Consider the following 24,734-nt stretch of genomic DNA (forward strand, 5'->3'; position numbering starts at 1 on the left):
ACTAAGTGTTCTCCTGATTCATTTGTGTGGTGTTCTTCCATAAACATCCTGGTGGAAATTTTTGCCGACTTCGGGTTTAGTATGAATTCAAGTAGTGCAACATTTATCTTTCCAAATAAAGACATGCACATTTAACTTGTTTTTGCAGGTACTAAGGGAAGAAATAAAGGAGAATTCACTAACTTGCAGGGAGTGGCAACATCCACCAGTGGAAAGATCATGATCGCAGACAGTAACAATCAATGTGTACAGGTGAAGATATATTGCAAACCTTTTCCATTCTTGTGTTGTCTGTCCTACTCCACTCTGTTGCATGGCCATTACTTAGTTATTTCAATATTTTCTCATGAATTGTTAAATGATTTCCATAGCATTCTCCTGCATGGCCCGTCATAGGTGAATATTTTGTAGCTCTTACACACCACCTTGAACTGCTGCAACCCACTGGGTGTAGATACTTTACAGGGCTTTTAGGAAGCAAGTTCCAGGATTTGTTCTCTCAGCAATGAAGGACCAACTGTATAGTTCCAGAGCAATATATGCCTTAGTGGAAAACTTGCAAGTAGCAGTGTATTCATGCATCTACTGCCCCTGTCCTTCTAGGTGGCAAATGTTACAGGTTTGAAAGTTGCTGGTGAAGGAGTGTTAATGAATTCCTACAGTGCTTCTTATATATACAAGGCCATTTGCAGATTTCCCCTCTTCATCAGCCATGCTGCAGACAATGGGATAGCACTGTGTAGGTGCGCTAGACTAGGTAAGGATGCCATCAGGAAAAGCATAAAGTGGAATCAAAATGCTGAGTGATCAAGCTTTCCATATATTATTCTGTGTTGTGACGTAGTGCTTTTTATGGAATTTGTTTTTGAGGGGTGCATTTTATTTTGGGATGCTGGGATTAAAAAAGTGTCCTCCTGAAAGCAGTTTGCAAAGGATTTGGAAGAAGGTCCCTGCCAAGCCCCTCCAAACTCTCATTCCATCACCACCCTGAGAAAAACTGAAGGACACTGGGACTCTTAAATTGCCTCATTCTGTACTGAGTTATTCTGTGATTCTATACCTGCTGATTCTGATACTAGGCTTTCTGCTGACATGTCTTCAAACCCCTCGGAACTCCTTGGCAGAGTCTAGCACCAATCCTGAATCCAATTGCTTTTCAAACCTCCTCCATCAACACCGAACAGAATAGTTTCACCTTGAAGTAGCAAAAGAAGCTCAAAAGCATCTCACCTAAAAGTGTGATTGTTGATGTCCTTAAACAATCATGGTGAAGCAGGTTGGGCGAGGGGGACAGGGAGGTGCAGTGTGTTAGGGGCTGATCTTTGTATGTCTATCCAACCGGAAATGTTTGAAGTGGCACAAGCACAATCTGTATGGTTCAACATGGCAGTCTGGGCATGAAATCGACATTGGACACTGTTTGGCATCACATTCTATGCCCACTGTGTTTCTGGTGCATGCATTGAATTCCTGTGCTAAAGTCCTTACAAACATAGTGCAGTGTGTTGGAAATGGTCAGAGCAGCTTGGCTGCCATTTTGCAAGCTTGAGTATTGAATATTCCATGGTGTGATTCCCCCCATATTTGGAACCCTCTGACAGTATCAATTTATATCGGCGAATTAAGAGGGCTGTTCTGCATATGGAAAAGCTAGGGGTTGGACTAGTATTTAATTATCTGAATAGTAAACTAAAATTATGTCACATACTTCCCCAGACTGCTCACATCCAGACCCTATCCTGACACTACCTACACTACCTGACACCCAATCCTCGTTTTGCTTGAGACTTCCCCTCAGCTCCCCCTTCCACTGGAGACACCTGCTGTCAGAGCCCAGCCCCCCCCCCCCCCCCCCGCTCCCCAATCCCACTCCAGACCAACTATTTCCCACTATCCTGGCCTACAGTGAAGACTCCACTTAAATGGAGTGTTTACCACCTTGCATCCTGGCACTTCACTTACCTGACAACTTACACTCCCGGTACCCTATTCTCACACATACCTTCCGTACTTGCCTTTCATTCAAGCTGGGACTCTTTATGATACTGGATTGTTCAAATCACAGAATGTGGCAACTGACTGCTGTGAAAAAGGGGTGCTCTACGCTACAAGAGACCAGTCAGAATGGAAGTACGACTATGCATTTATGAAGTTAACCTTACCAGAGCCTCCTGTCAGAGATACAGACTATGCTCTTTCGTTCAGCACAAATGCAGGAGTGGAATAGCAATCCGGCTGAGTTTGCCATTCTTTGGGAAATTATAAATGCACCATTCCTTTGGGTTTTCCTTATGGAATGGTACAGACTACCATTGTGGGTGCTTCATGAGGTCCGACTGACTGACTGTGATCTGTGTTTCAAAGTATAACCAAATATAGAGGTTTCTTTATTAGAAATTATAAAATATTTGATTCATCACTTCAACATTGTACAAGACTTATTAAACTGGTGTTCTAGATTTTCTCAAATGACGGACAATTTAAAAACCGGTTTGGTGTTCGTGGCCGATCTCCTGGGCAGCTGCAGCGTCCAACGGGAGTAGCTGTACACCCAAGTGGGGACATTATCATCGCTGATTATGATAACAAGTGGGTGAGCATTTTTTCACCGGATGGGAAATTCAAGGTGAGCAGATAGTCTTTTGTCATGAGTCAGTTAATTAATGCAGTTATGTACATGTTTGCATGTAAATTTGGCCAAAATATTTGCCAAATATTTTTCTTTATTGTTCATTAATTACATTTTCTTTACAGTAGATTAAGTTTTCAATGAATCCATTAATCAAGACTGTGTACAGCTCTTACGGTGCTGCTCAGCCTCTGGCGACTGTCTGTATGGAGTTTGCACATTCTCCCCATGTCTGTGTGGGTTTCCTCCGGGTGCTCTGGGTTTCTCTCAGTCCAAGAATGCGCAGGTTAAGTGGATTAGACATGGAAAATGCAGAGTTACAGGGATAGGGTGGAATGCTCAATTTCAAGAATTGCAGTTGAGTTTAGTTTGAGTTTTGTTTATTGACTATGCTTTACTAGAATATCTTATTTGGTTCATCAGGGAGATTAGATTTAGTGAGATTAAAGTGCTTATCATTTGCTGCTCAGATGATGAGGGAAGCATGGGAAATATGCAGTATTATAATATCTAATATACACGAGTAGGATTCTTGTAAAGTGAAAATACTATGCATTTCAAATATTCTTTATTTTGGCTGCCTTCCAAAGTGAAAGGGAGAGCCAGTGGAAATGATTTCCTTCCAGTTTTCATTCCAAATGTAGAAGATTTCTTAGATCATCTCTTCTGGTGATCCAGGAGGCTGACAAAGCACTGACTTTGGTTTGTGTTTGCCTCTCTCATATTTCCTGGACCATGTCACAGCCTGAAGTCAAAAGCTGGATGCAGTTTGAGTGCTGCTTCTCATCAAGCATGGCAGAGCAGGCAACTGTCTCACCTGCTCTCTCCCACTGGCCAATGGCAGTCGAGGGATTTGGAGGTTGATGACTGTGTTTTTTTTTAGAATAGATTACTTACAGTTTGGAAACAGGCCCTTCGGTCCAACAAGTCCACACTGACCTGCCAAAGCACAACCCACCCAGACCTATTCCCCTACATTTACCCCTTCACCTAACACTATGGGCAATTTAGCATGGCCAATTCACCTGACCTGCACATTTTTGGACTGTGAGAGGAAACCGGAGCACCCGGAGGAACCCACACAGACACGGGGAGAATGTGTGGAGTTTGCACAATCAGTCGCCTGAGGCAGGAATTGAACCTGGGTCTCTGGCACTGTGAGGCAGCAGTACTAACCACTGTACCACCCACTTGGTTTGGTTTGGCTGCATCATGAATGCGTTATCCATGAGCACCAAAAGCTGGTATGGAGTTTAACCTCTGTACTTCTGGCTCGGAGACAGGGATGCTATCCGTTGTGCTGCAAGATACCCCATTGTAAGTTTTTAGTGCCCATTTTAAGGTGGTGACAGACAAAACTTGGCCATTTGATGTTTAATTATATTTCTCCCAATACCTTAGATATGAATTAAATATTTAACTTAATCTTTTGATTACCCTTGATTTTAGTTCAGATTTACTTGTCTTCAAAACCTTACTTAGTTTTATGGTCTTGAGCTGATTTTGTCAAAGACTGCTTTCCTGAAAAGTTCTTAAATAAAGGCAAGTTACTTTGAGGTTAGCCATAGCTCTCCCCCAACAAGTCAGTTTGGGGTTGAAGTCCTCATCCAGGAAACTGAACACAAATTGAGGCTCATTTTCCATGTGGTCCTGAGGAAATGCTGGAGTAATCCAAGACTCAGGAGGCTGTTTAAAGATTCAGTGGCCACATTTTGAACTTGTGCAGGGAATATATCCTTGGTATCCTGGTCACTATCTTGTTATCTCTCAATATGATAAAAACATCTTTGGTGATTACTGCCTTGCTGTTTATAAAATCTTGTTATGCACAAACCGACTGCCTCATTGTCTCCAATGCAGCGGTCACTACTTGTCAGAAGTATTGAGTGTAAGATACAATGACTTGGATTTTTGTCAAGATGGGATGAATAACATTAAAAATGCCAGGCAGATCCAGATTCCTGACTACATCCCTAAGCTTTCTGATTTCCAGGAGTGCCTTTTAAGGATGTGAACTGGTTCAGGATGCCCAGATCCAGTACTCCCAACCTGGCTGGCTGCATAGCAGAGATGGGCCATGATCTATTGCTCTGCAGTTTTTAATGCGTTGAACTAGCTTTTTGAAGAGTCATGGTTCAGTTCACCTCTGGGATCATGAACTGTATCTGCAAGAGAAAACCTTTGAAAGGCGAGTTCAAAAGGTGGCCCTAATACCAGCAAGCAATGGCATAAGTGTTTGAGTGCTTTAAGTGTATAGTTAGAGTCAGTTAATGAATCTATTAGTGATGTGCTTAAAATCTTAAGAAGAAAGACATTTATTCAGTGCATTTTGCTTTTTATTAAAGGCAATAGAAGTGTAGATCATCCAGTGCCTTTAAATACAAACACTTAACCATTAATCTCGTGTAAATAAACATCATGCAATTGGCAGCAGGAGAGCTGTAGCTGTCCATTCAAAAATGTTTGTTTGTTTTTGGAGCTAATGAACAGAGTAATGGATTTCTAGGCTTTCAGCCAAGAATATATAAATGGCATGCTATATGTGAGTCAGGGGAGATCGCAGGGATGTGTTATTGACCACTAAGGGATCTTGCAGCATTCATGAGAGACATTTTTTAAATAAGCCCTTCCTGAAGAAGAGCTTATGCCCGAAACGTCGAATCTCCTGCTCCTTGGATGCTGCCTGACCTGCGCGCTTTTCCAGCAATACATTTTTAGCTCTGATCTCCAGCATCTGCAGACCTCACTTTCTCCTCGAACATTTTTTAAATAGCCTGTCTCAACACAGAGCAGCCTTTGTGACTGTCTCTAACCTCTTATCCAAGTCGACTGACTCCACTGAACATGCACCTGCCCCCAACAAATGAAGATCTTCATGAGTTTTTTCATCCTGAGGTGGGCACTTGAAGCCAGCACTCCCAGCTTCCACTACCTATGTAGGTGATTTAAAAACCCAGTCCTGCATAATTGCACATTTTTTTCCTTTTGATGCTTCTGAGAATTTGTTTTTGTGTAGCAACTTGTTCAACTTGGAATGCACAACCTGAAGGGTGGTGGTTGCAGATTTGTTAGTAACTTAGAAAGGAGAATTAATTAAATAGTTGCAAAAGAACCATGTGCATTGGAAAATGGAACTGATTGAACAGCTCTTTCAAATAGCTGACTCTTGGCATAATGGAACAAATATTGCCTTTCTGGTTCTAATCTTGATGCTAGGATTCTAACATAAACATAAAATATATGCCTTCCATAATGTACATGTTTTGTTTAAAAAAAATAAACCTTTCCCACATACTGTGTACATTTGGATGTTAAATCATCACTTTGTTAGCTGTTTTCAAAGTAAAATTCAATTTTATCCATCTCCATCGAAAGCAATTTAAACCAACCATACTGGGATATCATGGCAGTGCACCATTTTGGAAATCCAATGCAGTAGAATCTGGTTCTTCCCTGAGATTCCTCCAGTTTTCTGTGTTACTTGAAAGTGACTTTGGAAGATGTCTGAAGGTGGAGATCCTGTTCATCCATTTTGCTGAGGGAGAAGTTGAGAATAAAAATATCAAATTGACTTCAAATGTTTGAATTCCATTCTCTCCTCACAGACCAAGCTAGGCTCTGGGAAGCTTTTGGGACCAAAGGGTGTTGCAGTGGATCGGAATGGTCATATAATTGTGGTGGACAACAAGGCTTGCTGCGTCTTTATTTTCCAGCCTAATGGGAAGCTGGTGACAAAATTTGGTAATCGAGGAAACAGTGACAAGCAGTTTGCAGGTACACTTGATGGTAATACTTGAACCCCCTTTCTTGCCTCTTCTGCACACATTTGCATGAAGACTCTGCATGGTCAAAACATGTTTCATCAATTCATCGCATGCTTGTTCTTGTCCTCGGTAAGATGGTAACTGCATGAATCCTGCCAAATGTATTTCATCAGTTGTCATATAAGATTAATAAATCGAAGAAAAGTTACATAACAATTAAGGCCTCCTGAAAATTATGTTCTGGAGAGCAAACTCGGGGGGTGGGGAACATTGTGCATTTAAACATTGTGCAGGTTCCAGTTTAAGTAATAACCACTTTTTTTGTCTCCATTCCTAAAAGAAATTTGATGATTGTTTCAGTATGGTATCTTTATACAAGCTTAAGACAGATCTCTGAAATATTCTTAAATGTTTATTTACAGTCTTTACAAGTTGGTAAGACTACAGAGCTGCACCCTCTTCTTCTGTCAGTATACTAGCACATGACTGCTGAGTTCCCAGTCAGATTGTAGGTTACCTGACAGGCTCATCTACACGTTGATTAAACACTATCTCTACAAAAATGAACAAATATCTGTTTGTAAACATACCCTCTTATAACATAACATTTGCCACATCAGTTGTTCAGGTGATCTGCCTTAATAGAAACTTTCCATTTGTGTAGCTAGTGTCTGCCTGCAATACTACTGAAATTGCATGTTTTCAACATGGGGAGACTCTGGAAATGATTTAACAGTGGCATCATTATGCTTTGAATTTCTATAATCTGTTGGAGAATAAAGCATCTAACTGGTGGAATGGAACTCTTTCTTGTATTTCATGTTGTGGCCGCAGACACATGGCATCATAAGTGGTATATGTTGCCAAAATGTGTTTCGCTTTATTACAGATCCATGTATTTTAATTTAATATTTTTGCTCTCTTGGAAAAAAACGTTCTGTAAGCCTTGCTAACACACAATTTTTATGTCTGATCTCTCTTTTTCCATTGTGCTGTTTCTTGTATTTATGTAGGAGAATTGATAGTGTTTAAGGTTAATGTGTCTGTAATTCTAAACTTAAAAAAAGTGAATATTTATCACATTAATTGTAGAATGCTCCAGAATATTTTAGTTTTTTCTCTTTCTCAACATTTTCTTGCAGCAGGAGAATACTACTGTAATCATTTGGACTTAGTAAAGGTTGTGGTATTCATTGTTAAGAACTGATAGTGATAGTGATTGAATTTTCAGTCCAAAATATTGACCTGAAGAAGTATGTTGCTTTAAATAAAACATAAATTAACTTATTCTCTAATCTGTTATATATTCTCAATTGATGATTGCAGTTAACTCAAGCATCCTTCCCAGAAATTGTTTAGCTTTTTTGGATTGTTTTAAATATTTTCTGAAGACCCTAGCAGGAGAAAGTAATACTTGCTGCTTGAATTATGACAGAAACATTTTGGAGGAGTATAATTTTAGAGAGGAAAATTAATGCACATCTTGTTACAACCTCAATCTTCAGGTCACATTACTTCTTGATGTTTTGCATTTTGTGATGCTCAAGGCACTAGCAGATTTATCAATTTTTCTGTCACAAAGGAATCATGTCCACACTTAGTCAACCATTTCTTGGGTGTTCCACACAGGTTTTCTTTCCGTTTTTTAAAAAACTGCACCTCACATTTGGAATAGTTTGACTTCTACAACGTTGTCTGTTACATCTACTGTGCAGAGCTCCAACAGCCATGCTATTTACCTGGCCAGAAGCTATATTCATTGTGATGCTAAATGACTGTTTAGTAATTGATGAGCTTCAATGGTTTTATGCAAGGTAAAAGAGGAAGGAGACTAGCAGAAACTGTACCAATCCATTGTAGTAATACAAACAAAAGATTAAAGTTGCTAGTCATTAGATTCTTTAGAAAGTGGTACTGTCATTTTCCAGTTAACCAGTTAATTTATACTAGACGTTTCCATTGTCAGCGTCAATGAATCTGAGTTACTACCAACAGCATTCCATGTCATTTTAGAATTGTCGAGATTACTAGTACAGAGGAAAACTATTTTATAGGTGCCTGTACAAGCTTTATTAGAACAATCTAAAGCTAATCCCAATCCTTAGGGAGAAAACAAAGTGCATCCTATTAATTTAAAATAAAATGAAGACCCTTTCCTCAAATGCTCCCTGTGACAAAACATTTCAAGCTTCAGAAATACAATAAGATTTTGATTTTGTATACCTTTGTTTCTAAACCAGGGGCCTTTCTTTCGGGAATTGAGCTTATCAAAATGCAAATTATTGGAAATACACGTTTAGTTCTTCATGCAAATTTTATAAAACAATGTTCCATGTACCATTTACTTTCCACCTTATTCACCTATATCTACCCAAACCAGTATTTCGAAGAAGGCAACACGTGGTTGAGTTAGAGTGCATTTTGTGACTCTGAATTAATTGTTCAATTTTGTTTTTAAAAAACGTTGACTATGCCGCTAATTTCCTATGTTTCTCTTTCAGGGCCTCATTTCGCAGCAGTCAACAACAATAATGAAATCATTGTTACAGATTTTCATAACCATTCTGTTAAGGTATACAAAGCTTTATGTTTTGCTAATGTGTTAGACCTAACTTGTATTAAAGATGAGCAAATGCCGAGTGCTGGAAAATGCTCCTTCAGGCAATCCAGTTTCTTTACAAATGAAAACAATGCCGTATGGCTCTGACTTGGAAAGACAATTGAGGTGATGGATATCATTGCTGTCTTTTTTAAATGTTACTTCCTAAACTGTCAGTGCCTGTTAAGACCAGCTTCAAAGCACCTCTGCTTGAGCTGTCAAATTTGGTTTTTCATATTAACCAGTTTTGAGGCTGAGAGATTGCCAACTTGTACTGGAATAATGGTAGAGAATTAGTTGTGCACACAAAGATACCAGGAAAAAAAAATTAGGAATGTCCTTATTTATTATATGTGGAATTCTTGCAGTTAACAGAAAAGGGAAGCATTTCGTTCCATTATTAAGAGGTAGGTTGAAACTTGATTCCCAAAGAGTGTTGCGCAATTTGCTTCCAATCCTCTTTCAGTTTATATTTTGATTATATTTGATTTAGGGCACAGGTTCCACTGCCGCCTTTTGTCTTTTAGATTTGCTGTATTTTAATAATTGGAAATAGTACCACTATATTTATCTTCTGTCAGGTGATGTGAATTGTTTTTGAGAGCTTACATTTAAGTACAATCATCAATTATTGAAGTTTGTGTTTAAAATGCAGCCTTCTTTACAATCCAGAGTGAAATAAGATTTTATCATGAAATAGCATGCTGTCTAGCTTGCTGCTGTAATTGTACAAATCTACTGGAAAATTGAGACTATAACAAGGATAAAGGGCAGTTTATTTGGGCTTTCAATAAAGTCTCGAGATTAGCATGTAAAATTAAAGCACATGCGATTGGGGGTAGCATACTGACTTTGGCAGACAGGAAACAAAGAATAGGAATAAATAGATCTTTTTTCCAATTGACAGGCAGTGACTGGTGGGACACTGTAGGGATCATTGCTTAGATCCCAGCTATTCACACAATATATTAATGATTTAGATAAGGGAACTAAATACAGTATCTTCAAGTTTTGCAGATGTCACAAAACTGGGGGGAGGGTGAACTGTGAGGAGTTTGCAGAGATGCTTCAATGTGATTTGGACAAGGTGACTTAGTGGACAAATGCATGGCAGAAGAAATATAATGTGGATAAATATGAGGTTATCGACTTTGGAAGCAAAACCAGGAAGACAGTTTATTATCTGCATGACAATAGATTGGGAAATGTGCATGCAGATCAGCAGGCAAAGGAGGCAAATGATAGGTTGGTCTTCAAAGTGACAGTGTTCAAATACAGCAGCAGGGATGTCTTACTGCAATTGTATAGGATCTTGCTGAGACCACAGCAAGACAGCTTAAGCTGAGACAGCTTAAAAATACAGGTAGACCATTTAGGACAGAGATGAGGAGAAACTTCTTCACCCAGAGAGTGGTGGCTGTGTGGAATGCTCTGCCCCAGAGGACAGTGGAGGCCCAGTCTCTGGATTCATTTAAGAAAGAGTTGGATAGAGCTCTCAAAGATAGTGGAATCAAGGGTTATGGAGACAAGGCAGGAAGCGGATACTGATTAGGAATGATCAGCCATGATCGTATTGAATGGCGGTGCAGGCTCGAAGGGCTGAATGGCCTACTCCTGCACCTATTGTCTATTGTCACACCTACGGGACTATGTGTAGTTTTGATCTCTTTATCGCAGGAAAGTTGTTTTGCTATGGAGGAAGAACAGAGGTTTAATCGACTGATTCTTGGAAAGACAGAACTGAAATGAAGAGAGACTGGATCGGTTATGACAATGTTCACTGAAGTTTAGAAGAATGAGGGATATTGAAGGACTGGTTTGATCTGTTTATCACTGATTATAAATTCATTACTGACTGAAAATGTGTTGCTGGTTAAAGCGCAGCAGGTCAGGCAGCATCCAAGGAGCAGGAGAATCGACGTTTCGGGCAAAAGCCCTTCATCAGGAATTCATTACCCCAGATTTACTGTTTTGGTTTGGTTGTATCATTACAGTAATAATGAATGATCATGTATATGTTGTCCTATCTTTTTGCTTTGGAGATGCCGGAGAGAACTGGGGTGGACAAAGTTAAAAATCACACAACACCAGGTTATAGTCCGGCAGGTTTAATTGGAAGCACACTAGCTTCCGGACAACCACCTGATGAAGGAGTGGCGCTCCGAAAGCTAGTGTGCTTCCAATTAAAGCCGTTGGACTGTATTCTGGTGTTGTGATTTTTATCTTTTTGCTGACATTTATGTGACATTGAAATAAACTTGAAACTGATTGCATTAAATAAAGTCTCTATTTATCCATTGCATCAGCACATTACAAATCCATGATACAAATAATGAAAATAGAATTTCTTTGCAGACCTAAACCGTATTATTGCAATTTTTTTTTTAATTTGAGGGGGTAGAATCCAAAGGGCAAAATTAGAATCTCTAAAGGGTGGCAGGAGGCCATTCTAAGTTTGGGAGAAGATTTGTAGCTCGGTGCTCGTTGTTGTGGTTCTGTTCGCCGAGCTGGGAGTTTTTGTTGCAAACGTTTCGTCCCCTTTCTAGGTGTCATCTTCAGTGCTTGGGAGCCTCCTGTGAAGCGCTTCTGTGCTGATTCCTCCGGCATTTATAGTGGTTTGAATCTGCCTCTTCCGGTTGTCAGTTGCTGTCCGCTGCAGTGGCCGGTATATAGGGTCTAGGTCGATGTGTCTGTTGATAGAAACACTCATCCACAAATTCTTTCAACAGACACATCGACCTAGACCCTATATACCGGCCACTGCAGCGGACAGCAACTGACAACCGGAAGAGGCAGATTCAAACCACTATAAATGCCGGAGGAATCAGCACAGAAGTGCTTCACAGGAGGCTCCCAAGCACTGAGGATGTCACCTAGAAAGGGGACGAAACGTTTGCAACAAAAACTCCCAGCTCGGCGAACAGAACCACAACAGTAGGCCATTCTGCCCATTGAGGGTCAATTGACCCTCAGAGTATCCCACCCAGACTCAGTCAGACATCTCTATCCTGTAACCCTGCATTTCCAATGTGTACTTCTCCTAACCTACACATCCTTACATACTCTGGGATATTTAGCATAGCCAATCCATATAATCTGTACATCTTTGGATTGTTGGAGGAAATTGGAGCACCTGGAAGAAACCCATGCAGACATGAGTCAAGTTGAGCCAGGGTCCCTGGCACTATGAGGCAGCAGTTTCAACCACTGAGCCACCATGCCATCCCAAATTTCAACAAGGTTTTTAACTGCTTTAGTTTTTCAATGGTTCAGTTCACTGAAATTAATCGAGGATTCATGCACAGACAAAAATAAAGCCTTTGAGGTTTTTAACTTGATTGATTTCTGTGTAAAGACAAAATAATTTTATTGAACACCAAACAGCCAGATTTTTCCATTGGAGAGCAGGAGTGATCCCATTTTGTGCTTCTCCTCTATCCTTCAAATGCCATGAAACAATTCTCACAGGGCTAGGGTCTTAATAACACTAGGAATGAATCCATTTTGTGACTGGGTTAATCAGAGATGGGACTCTGGGGAAATAGATCACACCCCGACTAAATTAAAGTGACTGCTGGCCCTGTGTGGTATTATTTTTAAAAAAAACATTCTTCCACATGGTCAGAGCCAATGGAAAGCTGGGACCAAGGCTAAAGAACATTGGTTAGTAAAATGCTATTACTGCTCAGAATTTTCTCGTTCAAAGTTCCAGCCCTTCCCTTCGACCATTTCTGTCAGGTTGTAACTGGTCTGCTTTGGAATACCCAAACTGCTACGTTCCAAGAAAATGCAGAGTAGTCAGAAGGTGGGCACTTAAGCTCCCTCATGACCTTTATCTGCATAACTAAAAAGGCATTCGACTTGCTTTCACACAACCCCCATCTCCATCTGGTGGGAGGTCAAAATTGGGAATACAGTAGACACGACAGACTAGTACACAGACTGCTGTCATTTTATCTACACGACAAGCAATACTGCAGATGTTAGAGATCTTAAAAGAAGATGTTGGAAAACGCTAGATGCACTCAACACCTGGCATCATCCATGGAGCGAAACAGGGTTACTGTTTCAAGTCCAATCTGATCATTCTTCAGACCCATTTTTTTCCCATCCTGTCTCCATTCTGTCTTGATTTTGTGTAGGATAATCCTGCCCTCGACATTAGTTTAAAACCTTACAAGATTGACAGTGCATTTTCTTTTAAATATGTGCAACATCCTCTCATTTTAAATACAGGTATTTAACACAGATGGTGAGTTTGTGTTAAAGTTTGGATCTAATGGAGAAGGAAATGGCCAGTTTAATGCTCCGACAGGAGTGGCAGTGGATTCCAATGGAAATATTATAGTTGCTGACTGGGGAAATAGTCGTATACAGGTAATAAAAATAGTTTCAATAACAAAGTCACATCTCTCATTTTAGTCACTCCCTTGTTCCTTAGCTAATTGATACTACATAACTGGTAAACACAGATTGAACTATATTTTAAAAACATCTGTAACTTTGAATACACAAGGAAAATCTGAAATTAATCTTTGTGCTCCCTTTAAATACTGCTTTTATTTCTGTTTTAAACAGGTGTTTGATGGAAGTGGATCGTTTCTGTCTTATATTAACACTTCAGCTGATCCTCTTTATGGACCTCAAGGTTTAGCATTGACCTCAGATGGTCATGTAGTAGTAGCTGACTCTGGAAATCATTGCTTTAAAGTTTATCGCTATTTGCAGTAACATTTGATCTTTGGATCTACAAATCTAATTGTAACTGGATGCAGATGAATTCCAATGTTAACTCACTAAGTTTACCTTTAGGATGGGAGTGGCCTGTTGAAGATTGTTTTTGTTTGATGCCTTTTCCTGTACCAGGTTATTTAAGTAAACTAAACACGTGGAAGAAATATGTGCAGTTTTATACCTGGGATTTCCTCTAACTTTCATTGTGCTGTGGTCTAGCCACAAAGGAATCAAACAGTGTTATCATAAAACTAATAAATTAAACAGACAATTGCACATTTTGGATATGCAGACACATAATGGAGAATGTAGCTAGCTGCTCATGAATTTAGGAATAAAACTTACTAGCAAATTATTAAACAGAAACTGCATTCATTCTGTACTGGGAGCTTTCACATCAAATGTCCAAATGTGTGTATGTGCGTGTGTGTGTATATATATATATATATCTCGAGTATGTGGTTGCAAATGGCAGAAAGCAGCCATTCTGGGTGACATTCAGGACTAAATTGAGCACTTGATTTTGAGCTTATGGATGTCCTTCTGATTCTTAAATTTAATGACTGTTGCTGCCCTTGTTCACAGCTACATTTTTATTTTTTATAATATACGTATATATATATATATATACTCTCTGACTAGGTCTTACTATTAAACCCTTGTATTTGAGTATGGAGGGTAAATCACTGGAAGTCTGTAGTGAATGCATTATGTCATTTTCTCTCAATTGCATCACATTTATGCGGACATTCCATTAAAAATCCCAATCCGCTATTGTTACTAATTCCAGAATAATACCACTTATATTGCACCAGGGTGTAATGGTATAAAGCAATTTTGCAGCAAATTTTGAGGGAATTGAGAGCCTAGTATATATTGTGCTTTAATTCCTTGGCAACTTTTAAAATAATGGCATCAAATATAAGTAACTGGTTGTTTTACCACAATTCCCGGTTTTAACCAAAGTCCATGATGCATGCTATGTGCCGCTCTGTTAGCTGTGCAATCCGTCATTTTTAATGCAAGAGATAAAGCTTGAAAAATACATTAACATTAGTCTTGAATTATTTAACGTATCCTAAATTAAACTGAACAGAGGTATAATCCGGCTGAGCAAAAGGATACAAATTGAAAGTATGTGTACACCTTCATTAAATTTTCTACTGTCGCTATTTATTGAATTTGCTAGGTTTGTTGTATGATTTGCTAATTTTCTCGCAGTCTACTCAGGTAATTAGTTGCATCTATTTATCATAATTTTAATTTGTGCTAAGGTTGCATAATTGGAAAACATTTATCAATCTTTTGAAGTGCACTAAAATATTGAAAGTTGATAGCTCATTTTCATTCAACATGATTATAATCTCTTTTAATCTGTGGCTGCTGATTTAGAACTATTTAATTGCTGATGTGCACATTTTTTTTCATGTGGGGATGGGGAGTGAGGGAAGAGGAGGAAGAAAAATCAAGATAATGTTAATAATGTGTGTAGATTAGTAATCCTTTATTTGGACCAGTAATTAAGCTGTAAATTTAACATTTTTGTTAGGAAAAATGGTCAACAGAACTATTTATATTTTATCTCAATGGATTAACAAAATGCATCTGTTGCCAAATGTTTGAGGAAACTGTTTGGAAGAATATGTTCAAAACACTAAAGAGTGATGCTAAAGGTGGTATTTTGAGTAGCCAAAGCTTAGATGTGCTGTGTGTAAATGTAAGCCCTCTTGCTCTCCTTTGCTGTTGTTGTATTTAAGACTGGAGTAGGTGACTCTTTTCTCCTCTCCCTCCACATACCCATCACTGACGTTTGCATGGTGTGTAACAGCATGGCCTTAACAGGTGTACTCTTCTTACGTCAGAAACTGTACAAGAGAGTTTCCACAAGAAAAGTTTGGGGATTCTGCATAGTGTGTGCAACAAAACTGGAATTCAGTTTATAAACTTGGGCATTTTTTTTTGTTGTAAGTTCCATGTTAAATGCTTCTGCTAATGTTTGAGGGACAATTTATGCATTGTTTGAATGTTACAACATTCCATCATTGTGATTCAGTTGAAAAGAATTTGTTTTGTGTACAGCACATGGGGAAAAATAAAAATGTCATGCACTCAAAATATCTATATCTGTGTTCTCTCGAATATAAAGATTTATTTATTTGTACTGTCAAAGAGTCAAGTTTGACCCTTTCTGTACCATCCTTCAACTTAATGAATACACCCTGCAATATTTATACTCTCAGGATCCTATTCTCTCCTGTTTAATGTATGGAGGTAAACTTGAAGTAATATTTAAAAAGTCAGAGAATAAGTAGAATGGTACTGCCTTACATGTGTGAAATGAGCAATGCTTGACTTATATTAAGGAAAGCCCTTGGAATACTGTAAAAATTCAGTAGAATATATATTGTTTGTCACCACCTGATTCCTCAGATAATGAAGCAGTTCATGATAATATCCAGACTTGGAATGACAAGTAGCAAATAACATTCATGCCACTCAAATGCCACCAATGACCATCTCCAACAGAGAATCTAACCATGGTCACTTGACATTACTGAATAGTTACCATCACTGAATAGCCTACAATCAACAACCTGAGGGTATCCATTGGCTGGACAAGCCATACACATTCAGTGGCTACTACAGCATGTTGGATGCTAGGAAGCTGCAGCATAACTCAACTTACTCCAAACTCTATCCAGCATCTGAGGCACACGTCAAGAGTATGACGGAATATTCTCCACATGCCTGGCAGAGTGCAGCTTCAACAACACTCAAACCTTTACAATATCCAGTACTCAGCAGCCCACTTAATTGGCAGCCTATCTACAGACATTCCCTCCCTCCACCACCAACACTCAGTGCGCACTGCCGGTATTATCAACAAGATGAACTGCAAAAATCATCTAAGGCCCCTTAAAGCACCTTTCAAACAGATGACCACTTCTATATAGAATGACCAGGGTAGCAGATACATAGGAACCCAACCACCAAGCTGATGTGCAAATATATCGCCATTCTCTCAGTTTCACCAAGACGACAAAGTCATGGAACTCCCTTCCCAATGCTATTGTGGGTATACTAACACCAAATGGACTGCAGTGATTCCAGAAGACAGCTCACCACCACTTTCTCAAGGTCAACTTGGAACGGGCAAACAAGGCTGGCCCAGCCAGTGTCACCTGTATACAATGAATGAGCTAAAAAAATTAATTTCTGAGCTCAGTTACGATGAAGTTTTTTTGATAAATGCATTTGTCCTCGGAGGGTGAATTTGGCCTCTCAAGTCCTTGAAAAAGAATAACTTGCATTTACAACACTTGCACTCCACAGGACATTCCAAAGTATTTTAATCAACCAAGGGATTGCTTTGAAACACAGGATTGAATTTAATGTCCTGAAGGTCCCATCCACCAGTTGGAAACCAGCTTCAATGCTACAGTGGAAGTTCAACCAAACAAAGTGACTGTAAGACATTTAACTGGTCAGTATCAGACTTCCATGGGATTTAGGACTCCAGTGGCAGAAATCCTACCCGTCAAGAGCTGCTGGCTGTCAGCTCTCTACTGCGGCTAGCACCACCAGGATGAGAGGCTGCTGTCAGTATTGCTCCAGCAACTTCTGCAAAATTCATTATTAGACTCTTGGGACTCTAAGAAAGGGTAGATAGTGAGTTGCAGGAGGGATGGGCACTGAGATCAAAGGCAAGGGAGTGGGTCTCTTTTTCCCCAAAAAGGTCCTTTGGGTATAAGTGCCTGATAATGAGGAGCCTTCCGATAACCCCATGGATCGGGTTTGCCAACTGTCTTTGGGAGTTTTAAGAAAGCTGTGTGACTCCCATTTAATCCTGATTAACCACTAAATGCTGGTTGGTTCAGGAATAAATTGTGCCAATTGTGTCAAATGAACCTAATAGACTTGCCACCACAACAAGCAGTTCTTCATATCAACCATGTGGCATGAGCAATGGCCTTGTACATGGGAAAATATGATGAGAATGAAAAAATCAGATTCTTGACTATTGAAAGAAAAAAATCCCTTGTTTTGTCCCTCATGCCTGAAATGGTGACTGATCCTGATGAAGCGCTTCTGCCCAAAACGTTAATTCTCCTGTTCCTCGGATGTTGCCTGATCTGCTACACATTTCCAGCACCTCTCACAACGTAAAGGCCAATTCCCAGCTGGCAGCATCTGACATAGTATGTAGTTAGGGTTTAAAAATGGCACCAGTGGTGTGAATCCAGAAGGTGTCAGCAGTGGCAAGCCTTTTTCTGCTCTGTTATGGTTCCCAGAGAAATCCATTCAAGAATCCAGACGCACAGAATAGCAGACTGCATAAAAGTTGCTCCGAACCAAGGCAAACCAGGTGCCGTGAATCTCACTTGACCAAATACTAATTGTTGAGTCATTGAAAAACCTGCTATCCATGTGTTAACTTGCAGCAAGTCATGTTCTCCTATCACTCTTGTGTTTGATGGCACACTTTGGATCTTTGTCAAGCAACATCTTAATTTTAAAACCCTCATTCTTATTTTCAGATAATTCCATGGCCTCAGCTGTCTCTAGGTTTGTAATGACTCCAATCCCACAACCCTCTTGACATCTGCAAAATCCTTTAAATTTGGTGTGTGTGCACTCCTAGTTACAATTACTACACCACTTGGGCCTGTGTCATCAGATACCTAAGCCCCAAACAATTCCTTCTCTGCACCTCTCTACCATACTTCCCTCTAACTTTTTGATTAAGCTTTTCAATCATTTAATCTCCTCTCCTTATGGAGTTCAGAATCCTACTCTGTTCTGGTTCAGGTTCTGAAGAAGGGTCACTGGACCTGAAACATTAATTCTGCTTTCTCTCCACAGTGCTGCCAGACCTGCTGACTTCTTCCAGCAATTTGTTTTTACTTCTGATTTCCAACATCTGCAGTTCTTTCGTTTTTTTGTTTACTGACAATGGTCAGTTGTGGAAACAGTTAAGCAGCCCCAACTTACAATGGTAACACTCAGACTTACATTAATATACATACATTGAAATTGAAAGTAGATTCCAACTGTAAGCTGGCTGATCCTTTGTTTCAAAATATAAAGTGCAGGTATTTAAACGACTTGCATGCTTGACAGTTCCAATGCTTATCCACTTTGTGCACTAATTCATATCAACTCTTAATAATAGCCAAGGGATACCTTAGCTCCCCAAAGAGTCCTGGAAGGTTTACGCCTTTTCCTCAAATGTCTAAAGCCCATGTGCCATTTTTTAAAAGTAAATTGGGTGACCAAAATTGCTTCTGTTGAAGTCAATTTCACTTTTGAATGCGCTGTTGCTCCTGTGAACTGCATATGTGTGAAAAATGTCTATTACCTTTGACCACCACCATCTCCATCTCATTAAAATTGATGGATGCTGGGTTCCAGGGATAAAACAGGGAGAAAGTGAGGACTGCAGATGCTGGAGATCAGAGCTCAAAATGTGTTGCTGGAAAAGCGCAGCAGGTCAGGCAGCATCCAAGGAGCAGGAGAATCGATGTTTCGGGCATGAGCCCTTTTTCAGGAGTGAGGAAAATGTATCCAGCAGGCTAAGATAAAAGGTAGGGAGGAGGGACTTGGGGGAGGGGCGTTGGAAATGCGATAGGTGGAAAGAGGTCAAAGTGAGGGTGATAGGCCGGAGTGGGGTGGGGACGGAGAGGTCAGGAAGAAGATTGCAGGTTAGGAAGGCGGTGCTGAGTTCAAGGGATTTGACTGAGACAAGGTGGGGGGAGGGGAAATGAGGAAACTGGAGAAATCTGAGTTCATCCCTTGTGGTTGGAGGGTTCCTAGGCGGAAGATGAGGCGCCCTTCTTCCAGTCATCGTGTTGTTATGGTCTGGCGATGGAGGAGTCCAAGGACCTGCATGTCCTCGGTGGAGTGGGAGGGGCAGTTGAAGTGTTGATTGGTTGGTCCGGGTGTCCCAGAGGTGTTCTCTGAAAAATTCCACAAGTAGGCGGCCTGTCTCCCCAATGTAGAGGAGGCCACATTGGGTGCAGCGGATGCAGTAAATGATGTGTGTGGAGGTGCAGGTGAATTTGTGGCGGATATGGAAGGATCCCTTGGGGCCTTGGAGAGAAGTAAGGGAGGAGGTGTGGGCGCAAGTTTTGCATTTCTTGCGGTTGCAGGGGAAGGTGCCGGGAGTGGAGGTTGGGTTGGTGGGGGGTGTGGACCTTACGAGGGAGTCGCGGAGGGAGTGGTCTTTTCGGAACGCTGATAGGGGAGGGGAGGGAAATACATACTTGGTGGTGGGGTCTGTTTGGAAGTGGCGGAAATGACAACGGATGATACGCTGTATATGGAGGTTGGTGGGGTGGTAGGTGAGGACCAGTGGGGTTCTGTCCTGGTGGCAATTGGAGGGGCGGGGCTCAAGGGCAGAGGAGCGGGAAGTGGAGGAGATGCGGTGGAGGGCATCGTTGATCACGTCTGGGCGGAAATTGTCGTCTTTGAAGAAGGAGGCCATCTGGGTTGTATGGTATTGGAACTGGTCCTCCTAGGAGCAGATGGGACAGAGACGAAGGAATTGGGAATATTGCAGCGGAGACGCATCTTCGTCTCCGCTGCACCTGGCAGAGGACCAGTTCCAATACCGTACAACCCAGATGCTGCCTGACCTGCTGCGCTTTTCCAGCAACACATTTTCAGCTCCAGGGCTAAAACACCAAATTCTGGGGTCTGGCACTATTTTGGCTATGGTATGGAGACCTTCAGGTTTTATAAAAAGCAGGCTAAACAGTTTGATCCTAATTGCTTTCAAATTGACTGCAAATGGGCAAAGTACTATATTTGTTATATGCATCAGGGGCAGGCTTGGGAAATTTCCTGAAATTGGGCAGCAAAATGCAGATACAATTTGCACTATTCACTGTGCTATCTGGGAAATTAAATCTTGTACAATCCCGTTTACAACATCTATGAAGTAGGCTGGGGAAAGAAAAATTATTTTTGGATATGATGCCACAAACTAGATGCTGCATATAATATATGCATTCCCAAACAACTTGCTGAGATGGCTTTAATAATCAAATGCACATGAATACAGTGAAATGAAAGAATCCAACACAAGAAGCTGAACTGAAACAGGACAACTGGTACAGAGAAACAACCCTAACCACCAGTCATTTGGATACAGAACTGGCTCAAAGGTTGAAGACCAAAGCTGGTGGTGGAGGGTTGCTTTTCAGATTGGAGGCCTGTGGTGTGCCACAAGGATCAGTGCTAGGTCCACTGCTTTTCATCATTTATATTAATGATAAGGATGTGAACATAGGAGGTATTGTTAGTAAGCTTGCAGATGAATCAAAATTGGAGGAGTATTGGACAATGAAGAAGATTACCTCAGAGTACAATGGGTACTTGATCAGATGGGTCAATGGGCTGAGGAGTGGTAGATGGAATCTAATTTTGATAAATGTGAGGTTTTGAATGTGCATTTTGAAAAGACAAATCAGGGCAGGATTTATACGCTTAATGGTAAGGTTCTGGGGAATGTTGCTGAACAAAGAGACCTTGGGGTGCAGGTTCATAGCCTCTTGAAAGTGGAGTCGCAGTTAGATAGGATAGTGAAGAAGGTGTTTGGTAAGTTTGTCTTTATTGGTCAGTGCATTGAGTATATGAGATGAAAGGTCATGTTGCAGCTGTACAGGATATTGGTTAGGTCACTTTTGGAATATTGTATGCAATTCTCGTCTCCGTGCTATAGAAAGGATGCTGTGAAACTTGAAAAGGTTCAGAAAAGATTACAAAGATGTTGCCAGGTTTGGAGGATTTGAGCTATAGGGTGAGGCTGAACAGGGTGGGGCTACTTTTCCTGGAGGGTCGGAGGTTGCAGAGTGACCCATAGAGGTTTATAAAATCATGACTGGCCTAGATATGGTAAATAGACAACATATTTTCCCAAAGGTGAGGAGTCCAAAACTCGAGACATATGCTTAAGATGAGAGGGGAAGGTTTAAAAGGGACTTTATCATGCAGAGGGTGGTGTGTGTATATAGAATGAGCTGCCACAGGAAGTGGTGGAGGCTGGAACAATTACAACATTTAAAAGGCATCCGGATGAGTATACGAATAGAAAGGATTTAGAGGGATATGGGCCAAATTCTAGAAAATAGGACTAGATTTATCTGGGATATCTGGTCGGCATGGATGGGTTAGACTAAAGAGTCTGTTTCCATGCTGTACATCTCTCTGACTCCAAGTCAAGGGGAATTGGTAGGCAGGAACTAGCAAAATGGCCAAGGAAACTTCGTGCGGCAACAGAATGGAAAACATTAGGAAAGGGTTTTGAGTGCTTGCAGGCCAAATATTATGTCTATAACAAGCAATATTAAACTGAAACTCTCAGCATGAAAAGATTATATTTGTATTATTTTACAAATGACGTGAAAGCGAAACAATGTTAATTGAGTGAACTTTAAACAGAGACTTGATGTAGTTGGAGAGGAAAATGCATTTCTGCCTTTACATAGCCATCTTTGCTCTTCAGGCAATACGTGTGCCTGTGAAAACTATAAAACTTAATGATGCCTTCCAACTCTTAAGCTACAGCAGTTCCAGTGTATAATCTAGGAAATTTTAAATTGGGTTTCTGACTCCATCAGCCTTTCAGACAGTGGGTTCCACCAGCCTCCAGCAGAAAGAATTTCTCAACTCTCCTCTAATCTGTCTGCCAATTCCTTTAAATCTATTCCCTTTGGTTATAGACCACCCTACTCAGGGCAATAAATCCTTTCTAGCCTCTATTTGGGCTGCACCTAATTTCTTAACACCCCAAGTGGATCCTCCCTCAATTGCCACTACTCTGAAAAAGATAATCCCCGTTGATCCAATCTTTCCTCACTGCCAACATTCTCCATTCCTAGTAAAACACTTCTCTACTCACTTTCAAATGTAATCACACCCTTCTTGTAATGCAGTGACCAGAATTGTGCATTGTTTTCAGTCTACAATCTGGCATTGTCTTCAATCTATAATGTAATAAATATTTTATACGTCTCGCATAATCTCATAGGTTTTATAGATGTTTTCAAATCAACCTGAACAGGGATGCTTTAAACATCTCTAGAGTGCCATATCAACCCTTCAAACAGGTGCATCTATTCTCAAAAGAATGCTAAATTAAATCATGCTTGTCCAAGGAATCTGTAAGATGCATAACATACAGTTCAAGTGTTACTGCTAAATTTTCCTTCTTCCACATAAACCTCCAAGGGTCATGTGCAGCAGCAACTATCAGGATTGGTAGTCAGTACTGCAAATGATGTCAATTTGCTGACTGCTTTTTGTGCACTTTATGGGTGGCATGGTGGCAGAGGTTAGCCAGGGACCCAGATTCAATTCCAGCCTTGGTTAAGTGTCTGTGTAGAGTTCATATGTTTTCCCAAGTCTGCGTGGATTTCCTCTGGATGCTCTGGTTTCCTCCCACAGTCCAAAGATGTGCAGGTTAGGTGGATTGGCCATGCCAACAAAAAATTATCCAATAGCATCTAGGGATGTGCAGATTAGGTGGATTAGCCATGTAAAAACCCTATGTAGGCTTACTGGAATGGGATGGGGGAGTAGTTCTTGGTGTGATGCTTTTTGGAGGGTGAGTGCAGATTTGATGGGCCGAATGGCCTCTTTCTGCATTGTATGGATTCTATGATTCAATGACCCATGGAGAGGCTGTGCATGCTCAAAGCCATGCAACCTAGAGGGAACACTGACTTCGAGGAGCCTTTTATTCTACACTTTTTAGTGGCTTCCTATTTATTGTGAATACCCTTGCTTTGTTTTGTATATTGCATGCCTCACACATCCCTGGATAAGATCACATTTGACACTTTTCTGCCCATGCGGTCAGTTAAATGATTGCTTATTGCTATCTCAAGCTTTCTTTTTCACCACCAACATAATCAATTTTTGCATGATCTCCAAACTCCTCAATCATACCTCTACATTTAACCATTAATCCATACAATGAAGACCAAACGATCTCGTACTGATCTCTGTAGAACCTTACAGAAAACAAACTTCAAATTACATAAACTGTTATCTTAGTTTCTTGCCAGTGAACCAATTTTCGAATTGAAAAGTGTGGTGCTGGAAAACGCACTAGGCCGGTCAGCATCCGAGGAGCAGGAGAAGGACGTTTCAGGCATAAGCCCTTCGTCGATTCTCCTGCTCCTCGGATGCTGCCTGACCTGCTGCGCTTTTCCAGCACCACACTTTTCAACTCTGGTCTCTAGCATCTGCAGTCCTCACTTTCTCCTAACCAATTTTGGATCCAACCTCCTGCTTTTTTCTTTGCATTCAACAGGCTCTTTTAACTCCAACTATTCTGCCTTGTCAAAAGCCTTGCCAAAATCCATGTAGGATACTCTTACCAACCATTCTATTTATCTCTACAGACAAATAAATCAAGGTGGTCAGGCATAACTTCCCGAATCAAACTTTGGGCTGTCCATGATTAACTCATGCCTTTTTAAAATTATGATGTATATTCCAACTTTCCCAAAACTGAGGTAAAGCTGCAATTACTCAGTCTATCCTGATCTCCTTTTCTAAATGACATGACAGTGTTTGTTTTCCTCCAGTTATACAGTCATAGACTCATAGAGATGTACAGCATGGAAACAGACCCTTTCGTCCAACCCATCTATGCCGACCAGATATCCCAACCAAATCTAGTCCCACCTGCCAGCACCCGACCCATATCCCTCCAAATCCTTCTTTTCATATACCCCTCCTAATGCCTCTTAAATGTTGCAATTGTACTAGCCTCCACTACATCCTCTGGCAGCTCATTCCATACACTTACCACCCTCTGTGTGAAACGTTGCCCCTTAGATCTCTTTTATATCTTTCCCCTCTCACCCTAAACCTATGCCCTCTAATTCTGGACTCCCCCACCTCAGGGAAAAGAATTTGTCTATTTATCCCAGCCTGTTCAGCCTCTCCCTATAGTTCAAATCCTCCAACCCTGGCAACAATCTTGTAAATCTTTTCT

At 40.6% G+C, this 24,734-nt stretch overlaps 1 protein-coding gene across 2 annotated transcripts in view; it reads left to right on the forward strand.

The window, feature by feature from the left end:
• The window catches only part of trim2a (tripartite motif containing 2a), a 165,258-nt gene extending 149,450 nt beyond the window's left edge, over positions 1-15,808 (forward strand). For both annotated transcript variants that reach the window (XM_060827613.1, XM_060827604.1), the window contains exons 7-12: positions 149-252; positions 2,459-2,626; positions 6,235-6,403; positions 8,895-8,965; positions 13,229-13,369; positions 13,571-15,808. In XM_060827613.1, coding sequence (XP_060683596.1) covers positions 149-252; positions 2,459-2,626; positions 6,235-6,403; positions 8,895-8,965; positions 13,229-13,369; positions 13,571-13,723 — 806 coding nt within the window. In that variant the 3' untranslated portion in view covers positions 13,724-15,808. The remainder of the gene's footprint in view (positions 1-148; positions 253-2,458; positions 2,627-6,234; positions 6,404-8,894; positions 8,966-13,228; positions 13,370-13,570) is intronic.
• Positions 15,809-24,734: the final 8,926 nt, after the last annotated feature.

The sequence above is a fragment of the Hemiscyllium ocellatum genome, chromosome 1, assembly GCF_020745735.1.
Source record: "Hemiscyllium ocellatum isolate sHemOce1 chromosome 1, sHemOce1.pat.X.cur, whole genome shotgun sequence".
NCBI classification, from domain to species: Eukaryota; Metazoa; Chordata; class Chondrichthyes; order Orectolobiformes; family Hemiscylliidae; genus Hemiscyllium; species Hemiscyllium ocellatum.